Source organism: Trachurus japonicus, chromosome 1 (assembly GCF_045865225.1).
Source record: "Trachurus japonicus isolate A0001 chromosome 1, Traja_1.0".
In the NCBI taxonomy this organism is placed as follows: Eukaryota; Metazoa; Chordata; class Actinopteri; order Carangiformes; family Carangidae; genus Trachurus; species Trachurus japonicus.
In genome coordinates this window covers 5,276,875-5,295,556 of record NC_140907.1, presented here as the reverse complement: position 1 = coordinate 5,295,556, position 18,682 = coordinate 5,276,875, and the positions used below count along the sequence as shown (strand labels likewise).

Here is an 18,682-nt window from a genome sequence, read left to right as displayed (position 1 = left end):
CTTACGTACCACTTCTTTAGACCAGATTCTCTTTAGTTGTCTCACTGTCTCAGGAGCCCCTCTGGTCCTCTGTGGACTCAGATTACATCCATATAAGCACTCAACTACTACTGACCCATGTGGTCTTGACTGAAAGCGGAAGACAAGTGCTGTAGTCTGCAGACAAGAAGTGAAACACAATTGTCCTGAAAATAAGAGGTTATCTATTTTACAGTATGTTACCATATAATAATCGAATCTAAAAATAAAATAAATAAATAAATAATAATAATAATAATAATCTTGGTTTAAGCAACAGGTTTCCGGAACATGCGCTTCAACTGGGAGCAGCAAAGTCTGGTAGCTCTGAGTTTTTTAGTTTTTACTCAACATTTGCTTTATTTTTGTTGTGTTTTTTGTCATCTACTGATGGATGCTTCTGTGGAGAGAAGACATTCTTCAGAGATGAGCTTCTTTCATTGAAAATGGACAGATCTGGAGGACACCATCCTGTCCCAGATGAGATGAAGAAGCTTTTGTGGTGGTTGTCGTGCTGCTGCTGGTGCAAAGTTAAAGGCTGGGAGGTGGAGATGTCCTGCATCTCCATTCTGAAGTTCTCCATGAAGTTGTTGCTAGGATACAGACTAAACATCCTGAGGCACTAGAGCACTGAAGAAGGAGGAGGCAATTCTGGACGGCCTGGATCATCCACTTCATGGCACCTTGACTGACCAGGAAAGCAGCGGTGGTGGACGGCTCCTCTCTCCTTGCTGCAAGATGGAGGAATATAGTAGTGGGGCACATAAGCAAAATGATTTGGCCCCTCCACCAATGATCCTGATCCACCCAGCTGCCTCTTCACCATCGGTCCTGCTCCATCCAGCGGCCCATCTTTCTTTCTTTTTTGTGTCATTGTCGTGTGAGCTACTGGACTAATTTGAATTTCCCTCCTAGGGATGAATAAAGTATTCTCTACTCTCTACTCTAATCACTGAATTACAGTACATTACTGTATTTTCTTGATAACTACTGTTAGCCGGGTTGCCAGCAAATTACCGTTTTCCCACAGTTTGCTGACTGTATGCACCATGTCTTAAAGGAAAAGGTGTACATCACATTGTATGTCCCATCGTAGATGTGATACCTCTTCTGTCAGGAGGTGACTGATAGAAATGTTCATATTCACCATTTCATGTAGGCTATAGAAATTATAGAAACTTTGAAAGAGCTGGTGCTACTGAGCCAGGAGCAAATGCAGCAAACAAGGAGGAATCTTTCAGGAAAGAGGAAAGGAGTCCCGTGTTCTGCACCTGTCACACAGATTTGGGTAAACTGTAATTCGGACCGTGGGTCCTCCTCTTCCTCCTCCCACAGCCTTTCTGCATTGATAATACTGGATGTGTCAGTAAGGTCAGTAAACCACGCGAAATTATTTGCACTCATGTTACATGAAAAGATCAAAGATCATCACACTGATGATATCTGACGAAACCTTGAATTTTGTGAACCAGCAATTACAGATATTTTTTTAATATCTACATGCAATTACAGCACCATATTATACTGTATATGAAAATTCTCCAAGAGGTCCAAGGGATCTTTGAGGAGGTTCCTGGGAGTGTACAGGAAAGAAAAAAAAGTAATTAATTTTAACCATGATTTCATGCATAAATAATACAGTGACAAGTTGGGGACAATTTTGGTCATGGCCTTTAAATAAAATAAAAAAAGGGGGGGGTGACAGTTTAGGAGTTCTATGTTTTTATTTATCTTTTTAGTATTTCTTATGTGTGTGCATTCAAATGTCTGCAAACAGCTGGCCCCTCTGCCGTTTGCTCACATCATATGCTCAACAGAAAGTCTGATCCCAGAGCTGTCAGGAAGTGGTTTTGAGGGAGGGTTTGACATTTCAAACACTGCACATACTGTAGGCAAAACAAAGGAGTTGATTTTAAATTATGCAGACCCGCTCCCTCTGATACTATGTGACCAGACTGTGGAAATTGTTAACTGTTTTAAGTACTTAAGAACACTCATAGATGACACATTGAGTTTTACTGATAATACTGACTTCATCCACAAAAAGGCTACTCAGAGAACGTTTTTAATCAGGAAATTGAGGGGGTTCGGGGTCAGGTTGGACATTCTGGAAAGGGTGTATGTCAGCCTGGTAGAAAGCATTTTTATTTTTAATATCACCGTCTGGTACGGGAACTTGACCCAAGTAAACAAAAATGAACTTAATAGGATCATCAACACGGCTGGGAAGATAGTTGGCCGTCAACAAAGATCACTAGACAGCCTCTATAAAACCGCTGTACAAAGGAAAGCCCTGTCAATAATTAGAGATGAGACTCTACACAGTGAATTTGAACAACTTCCCTCAGGGCAGCGCTATAGAGTTCCTCTAGCAAAGAAAAAGATCTACAAGGACTCCTTTATCCCCAATGCCATCTACATAATAAACAAGACACAGTAAAGGGGATTTTATTTTATTTTTATTTTTACTATCTGTATGTGATGTGACCGCTGTTGACTTTGTTCTGTCTCATGTAAGCCTTGCTGGCAAGCGTATGTGTTCTGACTGTTCTGTCTATAAGTGAGACCAAAGATGAATTTCCTGCCTTGGCGAGACAATAAAGTTTTTCTAATCTAATTCTAATTCTAATCTAATCTAAAGTCTGAGAACCTCCAAACAAAACCTTACAGCAGCACAGACAATGGTGAAGGACTGTCTGTGCGGTGTACCTTATGTTTCTGTGATGTTTCCGCTAAATGGCTAAAGAGCAGCATGTATAGAGAAGCAAACTCACTGTAGGCCAATGAGCAGCTCTCTGGGGCCTATCTTAGAGAAGGATTTCAGTAAGCCATGTTTCAATTTTTCCACCCAGATTTAAATCCAGCCAATCTGGAGATTGAATTTATGACCTTTCATCGACGACCTCCCGTCTTCATCAACTGTTCCAGTCAGGCAGCAGGTCAGTGACACAATGCAGTGGAGTGAGGCTCCAGAGGGAAATCAAAGACCCAGGAGAGGAGGCTGAGAAGTCCAGCTATTTTTTATTGCCACCTAAAGGGGACAGCTTGTGGGCACCACCCCACCTCACTGGGGGTGGAAGGACGGTGAAACATCAGTGAATGGCAGCTTCGTCTGACAACACTGCAGCTGGACAAGAAGCAGGTGTGTGACAGGCAACTACGCCAAACAGGAAGAAAACCACACGCAATAAACTCCAACGTACAACAGAGAAGTAACTCTCATGTATAAGAATGTGCAGTCTCATGAAAATATATGTAAACGTTGTCCTTTATTTGATTCAAAACAGAGAAAAGAGATCATATCACAGACAGAGTGAACCCTGCTTAGTCCAGAGTTTTGGGGTCAAGTGCCTGGTAAACGGCAGCGTAGTGGGCGCCATCCTGAGCACTGGACTCTGGATCTGGTTCTAAAGACTGCAGCCTCACTGAGTGTGGGGTGGAGGCTCCTTCTGCATTTTCCTCACAGTAATCAGCCTGTTGATAAAAACAGTATCACCATATGTGCAGTAAACTTTGATTACTAAAACACATTTTAAAGGGACAACGAGGAGTTTCTATTTGGTTATAAAAAGTCTCATATTAATGTGGATGAATCTACGTTACCCACACTTGTTAATGGGCCCATTTTCAATAAATATATCGTTTTGTCTCTATCGTTATTTTGTTATTATTAGTGGTGGCAGAAATGCAGGTCGAGCCGACCAGCGTTTCTTTACTTTCGGTTTTGCGGCGAGTCATGAGAATAACGCCGCTGAATCGCCGTTTATGGTCGGAACTACGACGGTATGTGATCGTCTTTGAACCTCTGACTTTAATTCTTGATGAATGAAAACATGAGTCTGTCTTGCGCCGGTCAAAGAATTTCACGGTGCGCGGAGGCTCATAAATGTAGTGTGAAAACACTTCGCTTTTCCAAAACTCCTCGTTGTCCCTTTAATACAATTTAAAACTGGTGAACAAAACGAATAATAACTCACTTCCCCCTTGTTTCCCTCAGGTCTGCTCTGAGCTTCTGAAACCAAACAAAAAAGATAATAAAAGTTTTGGAAATGTATGTGCTGCTTTCATCAGATCACAGTGATGACACACTATGGAGTTAAAGTAGAGTGTGTGTAAATGTGCGTGCATGCATGTCACCTCACCAGCATTACTCCTCCAGTGTCCGTAGAATACAAGAGGGATGAGGGCACAGACTAGAAGAGCCAGGCTCACTGACACAATGATGACCACTGTGGTATCTGCAGACAACAGAGACAGACAGGTGGTCATGCATTTCAATCTGTATTCATGTATTCTCTAGATACTTATAGTTATCCTTTAATATCATGTGGTAATTCATTTTTCTCCTCCACACACTTTCCCTCAGCATTCGTTAAGCTTATGTAATTCCCCCACAGTACAGGCCCCAAGACGTTCTAGATGAGCATGTCTCCTCATGGTTCAGATGGAGACAGGACACATGTTTCCAGTTGTGGAACAAAAGGTTCCAGTTTTACACTTTACTCAGATCAACATGTTTCCAGACCACATGACATTGCAACTACAGTATACACTCTAGAAACTCTGCTTAGAATTTAGAAATTGAAAAAACATAACACCGCGAGTTCATTCAAATAATCTGTAACCAAACCCTCCAGATATATTCTTCAAAGATTAGTTTTCCCACAAAATGACATTAAAAGAATAACGATTCCTCAATATATGAGGTTAATGTGTTTAAGAATAATTACTATGATGTGCTTTCCCCCACAAAAAGAAAAACATAGATTAAATTGTTTAAAAATGTACATCTATTGCTTCACCTTCATAGGAAAACACAAAATCTTTGGATGTCCAAATACTGTTCATTATCAAAAGTTGAACTACTCAAAACACAGTTTCCTGCTTCACTGAAACATTCACTCTCAGTGTGCACTGTAGGCCGACCTTTTCCCCTTTAACAGGTGAGTGTGAAAACAGCCTTCAAGTGTGAATATGAGCTCATACTTGATTCTGCACAGTGAAGCAGGGCCGTTGTATAGGGGAGAAAGGTGATAATTCTAGGGGCCCAGCGCCCAGTGGGGCCCACAAAAACCCCCAGTAGTCTAATCTTTGTATGACTGATTTATTCTGCATAAGACCCTGACTAATACTCCTAGCAATGCTGGTATTAGCATCAAAACAAAGTAGGCTAAATAAAAAATGATAATACATAAGTAGTCTAAGAAAAAAAAACTGGATAAGTTAGGGGGTAGGGGCCCACTTTAGTATTCTTAAAGGGGGCCCAGAATTCCTAGCAAGTGTAGATTATAAACCAAAAGTGAGAGTGAGTGAGTGAGTGAGTGAGTGAGTGAGTGAGTGAGTGAGTGAGTGAGTGAGTGAGTGAGTGAGTGAGTGAGTGAGTGAGTGAGTGAGTGAACCAAAAGTGAGAGTGAGTGAGTGAGTGAGTGAGTGAGTGAGTGAGTGAGTGAGTGAGTGAGTGAGTGAGTGAGTGAGTGAGTGAGTGAGTGAGTGAGTGAGTGAGTGAGTGAGTGAGTGAGTGAGTGAGTGAACCAAAAGTGAGAGTGAGTGAGTGAGTGAGTGAGTGAGTGAGTGAGTGAGTGAGTGAGTGAGTGAGTGAGTGAGTGAGTGAGTGAGTGAGTGAGTGAGTGAGTGAGTGAGTGAGTGAGTGAGTGAGTGAGTCTTTATTGTCATTATACTAGATAATGAAATTTTCATTGGACCCACGGCTTAGAAACATACAGTAGGCTACAATAATGAATAGAATAGTAAAGAATAGAAATACAATTTAATTGTAATGCATGTAAGGCACACACAGAGATGTTTACACAGGTATGTAGGGTGGCTGATGGGGAAACACAGCTACTGGCAGTGTGAGTGTGATATACCTGTGAGGTTGGCTGTTGTTTGCTGGTTTGTCTTCTTTGTCGTGGGCACTGTTGATGTTGCTGGTGCTGATTGGGTGCTGGAATGAGAGCTGGCCTTGGGCAGGGTTTCTGCCTCGCTCTGCGGGGTAGCAGTGGACGGACGAGACCCCGGGTGAACAGTGGAAGCTTTGAGAGAGCAGGACAGAGAGTGACTGGCAAGGAGTATTGTGTGTGTGTGTGTGTGTGTGTGTGTGTGTGTGTGTGCACTCATGTGACAATGTCGCTACATTACCGCTTAAAAGAGTGCATCACAAGACAGGGAGCATATATAATAACTTCAAACTCTTGACACAAAAGCACTCAGCTGCACGACAGCTCTGGCGGGCTAAATATGTCCAACAGCTCAAAGCAGGGTTTATATTATCATCTGACCGTCTTAATGTGGTTGATGCAGACGGAGGAAAATGACTCTTAACCCTCCTGTTCTCCTTCTCTGTTCCCTTCCTCCATCCTTCCTTCTTTCCACAATCCTTTTTTCCCTTCCTTCCTTCCCTTCGTCCTTACTTCTTCTTCCTTCATCTTCTGATCCCATTGACCTGATCTGTTCCCTCCCTCCATCTTTCTTTCCTTTCTTTTTCCCGTCCTTCTTTCCACAATCCTTTTTCCATCCCTTCCTTCCTTCCGTCCTTCCATTTTGACCCAATTGGCCCAATCTGTTCCCTCCCTCCATCTTTCTTTCCTTTCTTTTTCCCTTCTTTCCACAATCCTTTTTCCATCCCTTCCTTCCTTCCTTTTTGATCCAATTGGCCCAATCTGTTCCCTCCCTCCTTCTATCTTTTCTTCCCTTTTCCCTTCCTTCTTTCCTCCCATCTTTCTCTTTGTCCTTCCTTCCTTCCTTCCTTCCTTCCTTCCTTCCTTCCTTCCTTCCTTCCTTCCTTCCTTCCTTCCTTCCATCATCCTTCCTTCCTTGACCTAGGAGGACAACATCCCTTCCTTTTTCCCTTCCTTCTTTCCTCCCTTCTTTCCCTTCTTCCTTCCTTCTTCTTCCTTGAACGAATTCTCTGTTCCCTCCCTCCATCTTTCTTTCCTTTCTTTTTCCCTTCTTTCCACAATCCTTTTTCCATCCCTTCCTTCCTTCCTTTTTAACCCAATTGGCCCAATCTGTTCCCTCCCTCCTTCTATCTTTTCCTCCCTTTTCCCTTCCTTCTTTCCTCCCATCTTTCCCTTTGTCCTTCCTTCCTTCCTTCCTTCCTTCTTCCTTCCTTCCTTCCTTCCTTCCTTCCTTCCTTCCTTCCTTCCTTCCTTCCTTCCTTCCTTCCTTCCTTCCTTCCTTCCTTCCTTCCTTCCTTCCATCATCCTTCCTTCCTTGACCTAGGAGGACAACAGGAGGATTTAAACACTCCTACAGTTCAGAAAAGCATAGACATCTCTAACCCACATCCCAAAAAGGCCCATTACCTGCAGGAGGCCTTATAAATATAAGAAGAAACCTTACCATCTAGGACCATGAGATTGATCTCCTGGTAGGAAGCATCAAAGGTTTTCTCTACTCCACAGCAATATCTCCCTGCATCCGCCCTCTTCAGCCTCTTCATGGTCACGTTGACGACTCCATCTCCTTTGTTGACCTCCATGCTGTATCTCCCCTGTTGTGTAACGGCCGACCCCTTCGTCTCGGTCTGAATGAGGACGTTTTCTCCGAAGCAGACTCCTTTGCAGAAGTACATGTTGCTGTGTTCTGAGCTGTGAACAGAGCAGTGGATGGAGACTTCTCCACCAACATGGCCGCTCACCTCCAGCACTGCTGAGGTCTTCATACACACAACTGCAGTATGAATTAAAAAAACAAACTGAGATGAAATAACTGAATTGCTTATCTGAGACATCATTAAAACAAACTAAATATACTTCAGTACTTCAGTACTGCAGCACATCTGCTTGAATGTTAAGTAGGCCTGTGTTCTTTCTCATTCTAACTTCTACGCAGAATTTCAGAAGTGTCCATTAAATGTAGTGCTCCAGTCAGCGGCTGGTTAGCTTATGCCTGCCACACACATAAAGATAATCGGGCTGATTTTCCCCCGATTTTCCCCCTTCCGACCATGGACAGACATTGCCCGATTATCTTAAACTCAGATTATTTTATAAGATTCTCTTGTAGTGTGTGGTGTGTTAAGAGTCAAAATTCTCCCGACAATCGGCTCGGAAAACATTTGGCGCCGATAATCGTAAGTATTAAACATGTTCAATATTTACGATCGGCTGAGATTTATAAAATCTTTATGTGTGTTTCCATAAAGACTGGGAACAAGGGGAAACTGCTAGCCACAGCAATAGAATATCCACCTCCCACCACCTCTAAAGCGCGCTGATTAACATATCTCATATGTTTATTCTGTAGGCTACAAAAACTAAGAAATGACAATGTCCAAACACAGCCATATTGCTATTTCCCCCATGATGTTTATGTCTTGATGTTAAGCTAAGCTAACCAACACTGGAAATCATTCATAATAAACAGACATGCATGACATGAACCACGTTTCCCAAAACTCTCACACTACAACTTTAAGCACAATGAAATGCATATAGAGTCATACAAAACGATGCAACCTTTTCTTATTTTAAAAAAAGGTTACATCTGTCTATAACCCATTTTGAAAATGCACATACCAGTAGGTAATGTTTATTTAGACCATACACATGCAATAGTTTTGCATCAACATCATTCATTCAGAGTTGTGTTCCAACAGCTTCTGGGGGAAATATTTGGCCCCGTTTTGCAGCTGAATGCTTCACTAGTATGTTCACCAACTAGTAACTATCTGTGTCTGCGGTTTTGTTTTTTGCTGAAAACAGCTGCCTGACAAAAAATGGCCTCCCGAGACTGATGGAATTGAAATAAACAGTGGGACAGAAGCTACGCTAAGCTTTCTTACAGCTTTCTTTTCATTTTGCACTAGTTATAAAATTATAAATTATAATCACTGCCACTCTCTGTTTTGTGGTGCATAAGGCAAGGCAAGGCAAGTTTATTTTATTTGTATAGCCCGTTTTTACAAACAGTTTGTCTCAAGGGGCTTTACATGGCATCATAACAACATCCTCTGCCCTTAGAATAACATGAAAACCAGTGGATCTGTGTTGATTGTTCTTGGCTGGACCACAACAAACTCTACTATGTTGAATGTCAACTGTGACTCTCTGACCATGTTTCCACCACTGGTCAGACAAATACCACATCATGGGGTTAGTCCTTCCTCTTTCAAAATGATAGCACCAGACATTTTTAAACTGGGGTGATTTACAGCTCATAGTGTTGCCAATGAAGCCGGGAATAAACCTAACACATGGCTAGACACTGTATAGAAGCCAACCAGGGGCTTGGGGCTACACCTCTTGTTACTGGCAGACTGCTCTGGTATCCCAGCCAGAGGAAGCCTCACCATATGATAAATAAAGTACTTTCATCATATCATTATCATTATTACTAAATGAAGCAGAGGACCAAATATCAGACATGCTTAACAAGAGAGAGCAGGGTGGAGAGAGAAAAGTAAATGGTAACCATTTAGCTTAGAAATAGAAACAGAAATAATACCATAGCCATGGGTTAACCATTTGCAGTCCAGCCATCAGGTTTGACATTGACTTGTTTCTATATAACAAGACATTTAATGTAAACTGTAAGGTCTGTGATTTACATTTATTTCAAGAAAGGAAATACCATGTAAATCCTTGTTTTGTTTTTCCAACCATTGTTCATCAGCATATTCATCTTGACATGCAAGTCATTTAAGTTCATTTTCAATGAGTCAATTTTTACTACTATATCACAGCAATATGTTAGGCTACTTTAATTCAACTTTGCATTCAAACATTAAACATCATTAGAATCCTTCAAATTCTAAAAGAGTAACTTTTTTAGATGGCTACGGAGATTCATAAGACCAGTTTTACTGAATATTGTCAGTGCAGCTCATCCGCAAATTCACAACAACATATAACAGCTCTAACTTTGCATGTAAGTGAATACTGAATTGAGAATGTGATCTTCACAAATAAAAACATTGAATGTTTTATAGGGTTAGATCAAATAAATAAATTAAAACTCACCAGAGAAGCTGCAAAACATGACAACATGAAGAATCTTCATTCTTTATCCAGGTTGAAATATAAAACCCAGTAGAAATAAAATTCAGTCCAACAGTATCTGGGGGCGGAAAAAAAATACAGAAGCCTGCTTCACATATGTCATCTGATTCAGTGTCATCAAAAATAAGAGGCTGACAGATCTAGATATGCTGCAGAGATGTGGTGGTGCAGCAACCGATTGGCCCAGCTTGTTTGTCTTCAGTTGGAGTGATCAGTGAGGACTGGAGGCATGATTCGGTTTCATGCCTCTTAAGCTATTTCCTTGAAACAGAGGATACACGGAATAATGACGATTTCCGACGTCCCTCTCTCCACCAGAAGCAGCGTATCATTTTCATACAGTTTAACTGCCTCAGTGTTTACAGTATGTTTATTGTCCAGGCCTTGCGTGCCTCAGTGCATCTTCACTCCTTGAAGCTGGAGGGCATCGTCAACCTCAACAAGCAGTCTGCTGACTGTGTCACGGGTAATAAGCACCCAGCTGGCGGGCCGTACCGTGAAGCAACATTACTGGTCAGAGCACAACAGCAAATTACATTTTGATTATTTTCTCTGTCATAGAGCATTTTAAAGTTTGGTCAGAGAGTGACCATGTGGTATATACTGTACATATAGATAGCCTACAATATCTTCTGTCAGGACTACAATTAAATAATGTGGAGAGGAGTTCTTCGGACCCTCCTCATGACCTAGAAAAAAAAATGCAAGTTTCTGCAGCAAGCAAGTGAAAACTTTTTGTGCTGAAACCTGAAGCCAACACTGAGGTGAACTACATGACCTTACATCACGTATGAATATGTTTGTAGCTTGGTAGCCTACAACAAACGGTTTCGATCTCTTATCTAAATCAGATCTATTTTAAGTTTTTTGAAGGCCTGAAGCATAATTGATGGCACGGACACTTCGATTGAGTGGTGGGAGCAGTCATAGTCTGCTCTAACCCTAACCCTTACATGTTAGCTCTTACTGCAAGTATACAAGGGTGCCTGCACTCACCTGATTGGTTAACTCTGCTCGTTAACTGTTGAATCAGCCTGCAGATCAATTAGCCCTGGGTTAGCTCTCAAGCAACACACCCAGTCATGCTAACAGGGGGAATGCTTGCCACAGAAGTCTCGGCTCCACCCACGCTCCACCTCTTTGCTCATTTTTAGAGTAGGCAGGAATGAGGCAGTCAGCACTGCCAAAAAGCATAAAACTAATGGGTGACATCACGTAGGTAACCAACAGCAACACCAATATCTTGCTTTTCATTTTATCCCACATTTTTTTCCCTCGAGCAAGCATCCATCTTGAGTGTATTCAAATGTTTGTCAGTGAAGATTGGGGAATAGTACATACATGTGGTGTTTTTTTCTTAGTATACAGAAATTCTGTCTTTCACTATTTAAGTCAGCTACGTCGAGCAAGCATCCATCTTGATTGTATTCAAATGTTTTTCAGTGAAGATTGGGGAATAGTATATGTGGTGTTTATTTTCTTGGTTTACACAAATTCTGTCAGTGTATGCAGGATGGAATCAGTGAATCAGTGCTACTGCATGTTAAGATACAGTTCTCTTTGCTCAGCATAAAGCTACACTGACAAGACATCTGCTCAAACATTAAAGGTCAAACACTCTGGTTAAATCTCTGGCTGGTATTATTACATTAGACCCTTCTAATACTTTGGAAAACATCCACTTTTGTCATCGAGCAGGAGGTTTTGAGTCCCGTGGGCAAGACCAAACAGATTACACAATTCCTAAAATCAGTATGCTGAGGTCTATTAAACCAATGAACAATGAAGAAAAGATTGTAAAAGTACTGTTCAGCTCAGTACAGATGAGAATTAGTGCCTGTGCTGTGTAGGCCTCAAAAACACAGCAAAAAGAACAGAAACCTGAATTATGTTTGAATAATCAAGTTGGCATGAACTAAACATGATTATAAAATCATTATAATACATAACAGGGACCGGTGAGTGTGTAAATATACAAACCAAACTTAATGTAAGTGAATATGGAAGAATAAATCAATCAATCAAATATGATCACGAGGAAACTACAGTGAAGAGAAAGCAGAAATTCAGAGGCAAAACGTGAATGAAGATATTCTATATTGAATTTCTTTGCCTCATAATGTGCTTCTACAGAAGAAATTTTCCTTTTAAACAAGCTAATTTTGTAATTGTCAAATAATAAGTTTGTCTTTTATATATATAACATCAGTTACAACAATGGCTCAATTGTATGTTAAAGCAGAAGTAAGTGATATATTTGTGTTAATATAAGTCTTAAATAGTTCTATCTTCCGACAGCAATCACTTACATAGAGTGTTTGGACCGAAACACGGGTCTGTCAGTCACTCTGCTCTGCTCTGAGTCGAGGAGAAAACATTTATCGTATCCTACAGTTTTTATCCAATGAGGAGAGAGAACGGCATGCAGGGCTGTGTGCGCAGCCAAGGGACGCCGTGAATGTGGTGACGCAGGGAGGAGGACTGTTATGGTGCGTTCAAGGAAACTCGTAACTCCTGTTTTTCCGACCTGTGAAGTCATATCAGTTTGATCTGGTACGAGTTCACGGGTCGGAAGTTACGAGTGGCCGTTATAGTGCACTTTCACCGGTAACACAGGTCGGAAAAACACGAGTGGGTTGCCTGGAACGCTACAAAGTCGTAAGTTGTGACTTGAAGCTGTAATTTACGATTTCAAAAGCCTGCCTGGAACGCAGCATTAGCGAAAACGACCGGATCGCTTACTTCTGCTTTAAGATGTTATTCCCCACTCCATTAGTTACGCTGCTTGGTCTTTTAGATCAAACCTATAACCCTTCTCCATGCTCTATAAGAAAAGGTCTCTCAGTGTAGAAATATTTTTTGTACTTGAAGTTCCATCAAGTATGTAATCAATTTAGTGAAAAAATCTTCAAGTTACATTTTCCTACAAAAGAAGAAAACTCCTTTCTCAAAGAAAGCCTTTATTTCCAACACATATTCTCACAGAATTATGTTCATGGCATATATTATTTTACAGTTATTTGGATTAAAATACAATCTATTCAGTAAACCAAACACCAAACCATATTGGTCATATTTACATTCCAGGCCTGTGAAACGCTGCACAAATTCATGGTGAGCATTATCTCATGTTGGTATTTACACTATGGCTGTTGTTGGACACACGGGAGGATCTGCCCCTTGAGTCTGTCTTTTATTGGTCTGGTGTGATTTTTACCTCCACATAGACAATCATTTCATGATTGACATAAAAAATTGTTGGCAGTGTGATCAAGTCCTGAAGGGAACTGTGTCTTGTTTAAGATCGCGGGAGAACCTGAGCAATTGTGTCCCGGGCACTCTGACTGAGCCTGTCTGGGAACTTGACCTCGTAGTCCACTATCAGGTCGCCTCGACGATCAGGCCGCTTGGGATAAGGCAGTCCCTCACCGCTGATCCGCCGCTTCATCCCTGGGTGCACGATATCTGTTGATGGCACAGTTACCATTCTACCATCCAGTGTTGGAGCATTGACTGTGCAACCACACAAGGCCTGGTGGGATGGAGAGGGGAAAAAAAAGGGAGAAAGAACAATCAGTTAGGATCATGAATAAGGACCAATGAGGATTCATTCTACTTATATTTTTCAGGTGAAAACTATAATCTTATTAAAACAAGTAACTCAGTAAATAAACGTACATCTCTGAGTGAGATCTTGGCTGTGTAAACAATGTCAGAGCCGTCACGTTTGAATACAGCATGGGTCTTGTCCTTCAGCACAAAGACCACATCAGCTGGAATGTTTCTGGGAGTCTCGTCCCCCTCTTTAGGAAATGTGATTTTAGTGCCCTCCTTCCAACCCTTCTTTATCTGCACCTCCAGGATTTTATCTTCTGCCCTTACAGTTCGCCCATCGGGGTTCAGTCTTTTACGAGAGATCTTCATTTTCTTTGTGCAACCTGACAGAACTTCCTCCAAGGACACCTGCAGATCATGAATCACGGGGGGGTCCTGCTGCTTCTTTACAACACTACTGTGACTACCCATTCCTCCCATACCAGTGCTAAAGGACCGGGGGAATCCAGGCCCCATCCCAAAGCGGGCAAAAGGGTCATCAGTGTCCATGTCCTCATCCATGCCCCCATTGTGGGCCCCAAAGAACTGTTCGAAGGGGTTACGTCCACCAAAGAACTCTGCAAAAATGGCATGAGGGTCGCCCTGGAAGCTGTAGCTGAAGGAGCCAGGACCGCCGCCGCCGCCGCCGCCACATGAGGGGCCTCCGCCTTTCAGACCTGTAGAAGAGGGGCAATCAGTTAGTCCATCAAGCATTTGTTGCTGTACATAACAGTTCATCAAATAAACAAATGTATAATCAGTAATTTAACTCTGATCATGGCGTTTTTCTAGTTATGTTAAGGTTATCACATTTTTTCAAATTAAATGTTGTCAAGTATACGTGATGGTATAGTGAATTGTGTGTTGTATGTAAACACTCATCCTTCCATATTACTACCATACTGTAACTAGTCCCTATTATCCTTGGGTCAACCAAAAATGACTCCAGACGAAAAGTGAAAAATAAATAAATAAATAGATGTGTATGTGACAAATAAATCTTATCTTATCTTAAAGAATAATAATCACATGACTGACATTCAAGTCTCCACATCAAAGATAATGATGACTGGGACACTAGTAGCTCTAAGCCAAAGTATTACTTATCAGTTTGTTTATGAGTTTGTTTGGGTATGTTCTTATTGGGGCAGCAATTAATTGCAATATGACCAATATGACTGCAGATCGCAGGATTGTTTTATTTTCTACTGGCCATCAAATATGATCCTCAAGAAGAAAAATGCCCAATAAAAATAATCTAATCAATATATTTTAAAGACAATGAAAAACAAAAAAGTATTATTCCAATTGAAATTGGAAAATGTGAAGGGGGATTCAACGAATCTAGGTATGTCGTTGTGAAGACGTATAATAGTAGCATCATGAAAATATTTCTGTTTTGTTGTTACTAGTAAGTTTCCAAAAGGAGAGAAATCAGGAGAGCGGTACGAACATGCAGTGCAGATCCTGATAGCGTTGTTACCATAGTAACGCATCCGGGGCCTACTGTATGTCCTTCCTATTTCCTTACATTGACGTATGGAGTACAATAACGAAAGTAACTCTGCAACTTTTGCAATGTTTAGGTTTCTGGCATTTTTGTACACATGTAAGACAAAAGCAGGTCCGGGTCCTTCCTTAACTCCCCATTGTACCTAAATTAACAAAATAAAATAAATGAAATAAAGATAACAGCATCTGCCCCACGCTTTTAGTTTCCGTGCATCACAACCACGGACATGAAGCTGCACGTTAACCGCTACTCCTCCCCGCTACTCCGGTTTGTGCAACGACTGAGAATAACAACTCAGACTATCGCTGTCTTCTTGTAGAAACATGTAAGTTAATGTGAGTTTTCCTGTTTGTGAAGCCTCGCCTTTCCTGGCTTAACTACACGCCTGAGCTGAAGGACAGCAGAGCGGAGCAGGCAGCGCCATTACCCGCGGGATAACAGTAATGTCGTCGGTCAGTTTGACACTGGTCATGGCTCAGCCGTGACTGTAACGTTAGCCTAGCTGACCTCCATGTATGGCTGCAGTGTTCCAAGTTATTCTTACATCAGATAGTTTCACTTTCAGATTGTTTCTGCGACTAGACAGTTCAAAGAGTTATAAACCTTACCCTCTTCACCAAAACGATCGTAGATGTCCTTTTTCTTTGGGTCGCTCAAAACGTCGTAAGCTTCGGCAATTTCTTTGAATTTCTCCTCGGCTCCAGGTGACTTGTTTTTGTCGGGGTGAAAGCGCAGAGCCTGCTTACGATAAGCTTTCTTTATATCATCCTCCGACGCTCCTTTCTTAATTCCCAAAACGTCGTAGTAGTCTTTCCCCATTTTGCTTGTTTAGTCTTGTTTAGTTGTTTAAGCAGTCCAGAGAGAGCTGTCACTAAAGCACGTCAGTCGCACCGCTCCTCGGTCGCTCTGCTGCCCTGCCTCAGCCCACGGAGCGCCGGGTATTTTCTTTTAAACCCCGTAGAAAGTTCCAGAGTTTTCCATAAAGAGCCTGAACTGTCTCAACTGTGACGGTTCAACGGAGACACGCCCAGGGGCACGGCAGCCGTGGTGCGTTCAAGGTCCGTCGGACATACCTTCGTACACTATCGTACAGTTAGTTTTATTTCCTCAGAGATTGCGAACACGGCAACGAGGACATAAGCGTTATTGTTGATTATAGCTCCGATAATTTATGTTATCCCATCGTAAATAAAACAATGTAGCCTACTGTTTCTGCGGACATTGCTGAAATACCAGAGTCTGTCCGTCAAGCAATCAATGTTAAAGCAACAATAAACCATGTAGACAAAAACAAAGATGAAATGTGAAAGCTTTATGTTAAGTACTTTTTTAAACTATCTAATAAAACTCATAAACCCTACCACACTGAAGTACTGTGGATTGACTGCTGGCAGCAGCTTCTGTTATGCTTGGGCCTGGCCCAGATTTGAGACTACTAAATCCCCTGCATACTGCTGCTGGTGTGGTGCACAACAGGGACTTGTAAGGCAGAACACTGTGGCACTTTTCAAAAGGAAGAGGTCATTCAAAATTGAAATTGAATACTTAGTATATAAAACACTATGTGAGTGTCAGTAAAATGTAATGATTTTTTGTTGTTGTTTTTCCAAAGTCTTTTTCCATATTTTTACAGGAAATGGGGAAATGAGCTATGGAACATGTGTTCTTCTGATAACAGCACACAGGAGTTTAATCATTCACTGTTTATTGCATGGACTGTCTGGACTATTGTATGTAACCAGGCCAATAAACTTCACCAAATGAAAACTAAAACTGCCCTGCAAGTGTCACAATACAGTAACAAGAAAATGTGTAGTTCTTGAAAGACTGTTGTAACTGTACTGAATAAGAGATAGCTGTCTTTCAAACAAAACTCTATCAGAGATGAGTAGTTGCAGGTAAAGCAAGCAGTGTCAGCATTGACAATGTGCCAACAGGGAACCAAGATACTCATCTGTAGACACTTTGGCAAATATACCAATCAACCTTTTATGTAAAATAGATAAATTGATGTGGTGTATTTTCTACCTCCTAATTTGTTAAGTAATTTACCCTGAGGGTTAATTGTGGGGGCAAAAACATTGCCCTCTGCCAAGGATAAGAAACACCAAAGACTTACCAAGGGTTTGGGCATTTATTACAACCCTTTGCCTAACCAAAGGGAACAACTGGTAAATAATAAATAATGATCATCGAAATAAAGACAGAGTCATGCTGTTCGGCTGGATGGGGTGCAGCGTCTCTCAGCCACAAAGGTATCAAGAGGCTGGACACCTACTGTCAGAATGACTGAGCCTTGATTGCATGACAGTTACAGATAAACAAACAGTTCAAGGTACATAATACTATTGTCTGAAAAGGTCCAAAGTAACTGATGGCGTCAGCTACCACTCAGTGTGGCAGCTAACTCTTATTGATTAAATAATCATCCCTTCTGTTTAGAGGGGTGGAGTTTTAGAGAACATACTAGGCTAGGCTATATAAGGTCAGGACTTTTGGCTAAGACCCAGAAGTCTCAGCTCCAGAGACTTCTCGAAGATTCGGCTTTTTGACACTACATCTTTTTTGTAATAAACTTTTTACTTTTTTACCGATCTACAAAGAAGACGTGTCAGAGTGGTCATCTTTTTCATCAGCATCGACATCAAAAATATACCACATTGACAATCATAAAGTGCATGGTTAATTTGAAATCAGTTTGAAGAACGGTGATGACACCACTTGTAATGGGTTTGTCTGTATCAGGTGAAACAAAACCTGTTTTTCAGTGGTGAGAGTTTTTGCCAGTTTAGCATTTAAGTATCACTGTAGTGAGATGCCAATGCCCCACCCAAGTCACCTTCTGATTTCTTTCTTTGTTTTTTTAATGTGGAGCTCAGAACAGTACAGATTTTTACAGTTCAGCATTCTCTATAAGACCAAAATAAGTTGAAACCACATACATGTATCCTGTGTATTCACAGCTGCACTGGACGGACTACCACAGTGGAAATGATTGTGACCTGGCTGCCTGCAATAAGGCGTGTATTGAACATGTCTATGGGCCTGCCTGGGGTTATTGTGCTGTTTGGTTGGTGTATGTGAAAGTTTGGGCTGAATGTGCTTGACTTCTGCAAACAATTCAAATATATATAGACCATCTAAGACAGGCAACAGTGAATGTCAGACTTGAAGTGACATACACAAAATACCATTGTGGACAAAATACGTAGGTAAATTAGAGAACACAATGAATAAAAGATGATGAAAGAATACAATTGTGGGAAATATGTGACAAAAAGTAGTAACATGAAAGAGAGAAGGAAAAACTAATATGTTTTCTCGAGAAATTAAGAAGTCAGGGGGGATTTAAATTGATTTTGGAGGAGGAGGGGTAAAGTGTGGCCGGATCAGTAAGCACAAAAAAATCCTATTAGTCCGTTTCTTCAAATCTGATTGGGTATAGGCGTCGAGCGTCGGGGCGTGTGCGTCTGATTCCTGCCGGTTTTGATTGGCTGCGACATGGACGTAGTTCCCGCCTGCTGAGGCCTCAGCGGCGGTATATTACTGCTCTGAT

The 18,682-nt window shown here is 41.4% G+C and overlaps 2 protein-coding genes across 2 annotated transcripts; both read right to left on the bottom strand.

Annotated features, from left to right (window-relative positions):
- Window positions 1-3,286: 3,286 nt before the first annotated feature.
- LOC146991267 (uncharacterized) lies at window positions 3,287-11,144 on the bottom strand. The gene is made up of 7 exons (XM_085799905.1): window positions 11,016-11,144; window positions 9,981-10,077; window positions 7,360-7,689; window positions 5,886-6,050; window positions 4,161-4,256; window positions 3,996-4,030; window positions 3,287-3,492 (listed from the first exon to the last, which is right to left on the bottom strand). Exons 2-7 carry the CDS (start codon window positions 10,018-10,020, stop codon window positions 3,343-3,345), a joined length of 816 nt encoding a protein of 271 aa, XP_085656031.1. The 5' UTR covers window positions 10,021-10,077; window positions 11,016-11,144; the 3' UTR covers window positions 3,287-3,342.
- Window positions 11,145-12,962: 1,818 nt separating this feature from the next.
- dnajb1b (DnaJ heat shock protein family (Hsp40) member B1b) lies at window positions 12,963-16,047 on the bottom strand. The gene is made up of 3 exons (XM_085797690.1): window positions 15,735-16,047; window positions 13,698-14,290; window positions 12,963-13,551 (listed from the first exon to the last, which is right to left on the bottom strand). Exons 1-3 carry the CDS (start codon window positions 15,943-15,945, stop codon window positions 13,318-13,320), a joined length of 1,038 nt encoding a protein of 345 aa, XP_085653816.1. The 5' UTR covers window positions 15,946-16,047; the 3' UTR covers window positions 12,963-13,317.
- Window positions 16,048-18,682: the final 2,635 nt, after the last annotated feature.

Coding starts and splice junctions, on each gene's coding strand:
- dnajb1b (XM_085797690.1), bottom strand. CDS start 15,945: ATGGGGAAAGACTACTACGACGTTTTGGGAATTAAGAAAGGAGCGTCG. Junction 14,291..15,734: donor CGATCGTTTTGGTGAAGAGG/GTAAGGTTTATA, acceptor CCTCTTCTACAG/GTCTGAAAGGCGGAGGCCCC. Junction 13,552..13,697: donor CCAAGATCTCACTCAGAGAT/GTACGTTTATTT, acceptor CCATCCCACCAG/GCCTTGTGTGGTTGCACAGT.
- LOC146991267 (XM_085799905.1), bottom strand. CDS start 10,020: ATGAAGATTCTTCATGTTGTCATGTTTTGCAGCTTCTCTG. Junction 7,690..9,980: donor CATGTTTTGCAGCTTCTCTG/GTGAGTTTTAAT, acceptor TTCATACTGCAG/TTGTGTGTATGAAGACCTCA. Junction 4,257..5,885: donor AACAACAGCCAACCTCACAG/GTATATCACACT, acceptor TGTTGTCTGCAG/ATACCACAGTGGTCATCATT.